The 4,063-nt window shown below is 61.1% G+C and overlaps 2 protein-coding genes across 2 annotated transcripts; both read left to right on the top strand.

Moving 5' to 3' along the window:
* Nucleotides 1-2,418: 2,418 nt before the first annotated feature.
* PAN0_133d6788 (uncharacterized protein) lies at nucleotides 2,419-3,485 on the top strand (the record flags this gene model as incomplete). Its single annotated transcript, XM_014797790.1, has 4 exons — nucleotides 2,419-2,623; nucleotides 2,866-3,014; nucleotides 3,205-3,290; nucleotides 3,386-3,485. 4 exons carry the CDS (start codon nucleotides 2,419-2,421, stop codon nucleotides 3,483-3,485), a joined length of 540 nt encoding a protein of 179 aa, XP_014653276.1.
* Nucleotides 3,486-3,617: 132 nt separating this feature from the next.
* PAN0_133d6787 (uncharacterized protein) lies at nucleotides 3,618-4,063 on the top strand (the record flags this gene model as incomplete). Its single annotated transcript, XM_014797789.1, has 1 exon — nucleotides 3,618-4,063. A coding segment is annotated over one exon (446 nt), but the record flags the coding sequence as incomplete, so codon positions are not given.

Genomic DNA, 4,063 nt, shown 5'->3' with positions numbered 1-4,063 from the left:
CGAGCTCGCCCTGCTGCTCCCCCTGTAAGCGCGTTAACGTCACCGCAAATCGCTGCTGCGGTTTTGGTGTTGGCTGACCTCCTCAAGATTCCTCCTGGCGAGTGCTGTCAACAAAGTGGAAACTCCTTTCGCAGAGAATGGAATGCAGAGCTACAGCGAAAGCCAGCGAGAACGAGGCAATAGCGGCGACCAAGACGTCGAGTCAGCAATAACAACGAGAGAGGAGGATTGCCGGTCAGGTCCAAGCTGCCTCTGGCTTGATCGGGAGCGCGGGCCAGCGCAGGATCTCGCAGGATGAGTTGGCAGAGAGATGCAGCTGCAATCGATGCTTGCCCCTCCGATAAGCCCATCAGCAGCTGCAGCCTCAAGCGCAGCAAGGCGTGATCTCGCCCTCGCCCTCCACCTGTGCCTCCCTCCACCTTTCCTTTGGGCTTTTTTTTTCTGCCCCAACTTGTTTTCGGCTGCCAGCTCGCCCCCGGCAGAACTCCGAGACTGAGCCTCGCATTCGGACATATCGCTGCAGTCGAGCCACGGTGTGGCATAGGCTCAGGGCGGCGGCTCGGTGCCTGGCCGTATTCGTCGCAAACATGCTGGCGTTCCAAACGCAAGCTCTAGGTTGAGTGCCGAAGTGGCATCCGAACCTCCAGCGAAGGCTACGACTTGGGCGGCTGAACGCAGCGATGAGATCTGACATCCGAGCGGCGGCGCGATTTCGGTCGGCCCGGCCGCCTCGCTCCACCCTTCGGACAGCGGACCGGTGCGTGTGCACACAGGTGGCCGCAACGGCACGCATGCTCTCGTCTGTCCGGCAATCTCTTGCCGCCCTGCACCGCATCCAGATTCAGGTCGCTATCGGTCCAAACCACACTGGGATCGGCGATGTCACTCTGTTATGCTAGCCCAGCAGCAGAGTCGAATGAGTTGAAAACAGGGGCGCGCGCGCCTTCCGCTACGCCCCGCCAGCCCCGCCAGAAGCGCGTGCGTAGCCTGGCAGCCTCGTAACATACGGAAAACATGATGTCGAGCAATGCATCAAAAGGTACTGGCTCAACAGCGCTCGCTCAGCTGAGAACTGCCTCGATACTGCTATCAATGGCTTTGAGCCAAGCCGGCACCGCCCGAGTTCTCGATCAACGGCGAGCGCAGTGGCCACCAGTCCATTTGCACCATGATGCACGCTCGGACCTTCGCTTGGGCGTAGCCGACCTGTCTCCGCTCGTGTGTGCATGAGCATCGTCTCGAATCTTGGTCGCAGGGACCTCTCGTCCGCGCCACCCGTCCTTGCCCATCGGAAGAGTGAAAGCGCAAATCGTGGCGCCCCGCTGCCAAACCTGCTGCAGCTGCCGCAGCTGCGTCCCCTATCGCCCACCAGCGCTGCAATGGGCGCGCGCTCGCCATGAAGCATCAGCCCCCCTTCACCTGCGTCCCGCTCCGCTTCCATCTCGAATGACATCGTCGGCATCGACTGAGTCGCCTCGCTGTCATCCAAGCTTAAACACAGCTTGGCTGCTCCAATAGCTTATCTGCCGCCCCGCTCATGCTGCCTGTTTGTTAGTCCTCTTCATCGTGAGCCCGTGCACATGCCTTTGCATTACGGCTTGTTGCTCTAGAACTTGTCGTTGAGCTAGCACAGGCCCTCTGCTCCTTCCCGTTCCATCCACATCGTCGATGCTGCCGTGGGGAATTTTAGTCTTACAGTATGACGTGCATGCTCTTCCTGCACCCGCTTCGATTGCGTCTTGACATTGTCGCCCGCGCGACGTGTGGCGATCAAATACCTCCTATCATCCCCTTAGCGTCGACCATATCAACCCTCTCAATGTTGCCTCAATGATCGGGTAGAATTACCAACCTTGTGCCCGCACTGAGAGCCGTCGGCACTGAGATCCGTGCCGTCCACGGCTCCGACATTCACCTGACGCCCGTACGCACGAGCCCAACATGTGCGTATTGCATACCCGTCGTCGATCCGACTAACAAACACACGGGCCCTCCATCGGCACGGTTCTCCCGCTCTACGCCGCTTGCAGCTCTTGCACTCCAGCCCACTCGAGCCGCAGCACTCGGCATAGGATCCCCTCTCTGACTCTGTGAGCGCCATCCTCCACCTGCGTTTCAGGCAGCCCCTGGCGCACAAGTTCGCAGAGAGGCCCCTCTCTCACGACAAACTCGCACCAACCATCGCAGTTCGGCCTGGTCTCGCTCCTTTCCTTCTGCCCTTCTCCACGCTGCTTGACTCCATGCAAGGTCCCACTCTCGCCAAGCATAAAGTCGCCCTCGTTGCCAAGCCGACCTCGCCCCCGGCAACCTTTTCTCCACCTCCTCCTTACACCCATCGGCTCACGACTGCTTTGACCGGTAAGTACAGGTGTCTTGTGCAGCCGGCCCTGCGACCATCGTCCGACTCCCACGCCCAGCATGGCTGTCGACCCAAAGAGAGTGTTATTGCCGACGATCCGTCGCGTGCCCAATGAAGCTGCTGCGTCTTTTTGTTGTCACCTTGCCAGCATTCGCGTCGCTGGGTGGCCAACCTACCTGCGTCAGAGCGTGTGGGTGCCACTTCATCTCGCCACCACCGCGGCAAGCCGCCGAGGCGCGGCGAGCTCGACATCTCCGACCAATGGTGGGACGCGGGAAAGATGCCCTGATTCCGCCAAACCTTAGTTGGCAAGCTCACGCGTGGCTACGCTGCACGCATCCGGCTGGGCTAGGGGCAAAAGCTGTCCGTCTCGGCGTTTCCAAGTACCCACCCACACACACCCTCACACTCGCTGTGCACGCATTGTCGCCCCCCTCGGTCCCACGCCGGACGCGTCGAGCTTCGACTTGCTTGCAACGGCGATCAACGAGTGTGCTCGCCGTCAGGCACCGAGGCTGCATGGCGCACCAAACAAGCTCAACCGTTTCCCCCCCCCTCCTTCCTGGCCTCCGTGTCCGCTCGCACACAAGCTTTGGCTCTCGGTGCACCTGCCGAACGCCATGGCTTGCTCGTTGCCAGCACCGAGATTCGACCGGTCCAAGACCCTGTCCATCTAGGTCGCTTCGGTCGGTCTTGTGCAGCTTATGCCGCTGGCGAAATCCCCCCCACACAATGCATTGTTGAGTGGGCGTTAAGGCGCCGCGTGCGCTTTGGCAGCTGCTTCCTCGATCCTCGCCCGACACCAGCCCCACATCTCCCTCGCACACACACAGCCTCGGCTCTAGCTCGCCGGCCGTTCGCCTGAAGCGCTTCGCTTTTCCCACACAGACGCACAAGGCCTCCTCCGAGACGGCACGCTGCGTGTCAACCTGTGGGATCCAGGCAGACTCCGCTCCTCCGACCTTTCCAGCCGCAGTGCCTTCGGTCCGTTTCATGCACGCTCCCGGCTTCTCATGCACTGTCAAGAGCGCTCGTCTGCCCGCTCGACCGCGGAAGCATCCTGCCTCGGCCGCCTGCTGCTCGTCGTGTTCAGAGCTCTTCGCAACACGCTCCCTACTCGTACTGACTCCCAGATAACTCGTGTCTCTTTCCTCCGCCCTCTTCTTCCACGAACCACCTCCTGGCTCCAACGTCCGCTTTTCCCCTCTCTTCATTCTCCTCACCTCAATCATCTTCTCCTCTCCACACCGCTCTCGACATGATGGCGACTCCTGTCGACGTGCCACAGCGATCCCAACGCGCCGCAGCAGTGCAAGCCAACAAGGCCAACGCTGCTGTACTTGCTCCACGCCGACGAAGCGACTCGCAAACGTCCGTCAGGACCATCACCTCGCCAACGCTCAAGCAAGAGGAGCGCGTGTCGCCCGGGTCTGCCTCTCCGTCCATGCAAGTCGTCATGCAACGACCCAGCTATCCGGACCTGCGCCGGCCTGAGGTCCTCGACGCTGCGCGCGACGACTTTGGGCGCTCCAACGAGCCTGGCAACCTCTCCCTGTACTGGTCCGACCAGGCTGACCAGTCGGTCGTGTCTTCGGCAGTGCATCAGCCGACGGCCTCTCCCGGCTACCATGCTTCGCTACACCATCACCACCAAGAGCTGCAGCAACAGCAACAGCAGCAGCAGCAGCAGCAGCAGCAGCAGCA

The sequence above is a fragment of the Moesziomyces antarcticus genome (genome assembly GCF_000747765.1).
Source record: "Moesziomyces antarcticus DNA, scaffold: scaffold_v10133, strain JCM 10317, whole genome shotgun sequence".
Classification (NCBI taxonomy): Eukaryota; Fungi; Basidiomycota; class Ustilaginomycetes; order Ustilaginales; family Ustilaginaceae; genus Moesziomyces; species Moesziomyces antarcticus.
Note: the sequence above shows the minus strand (reverse complement) of the source record. Positions and strands in the feature narration are given on the sequence as shown.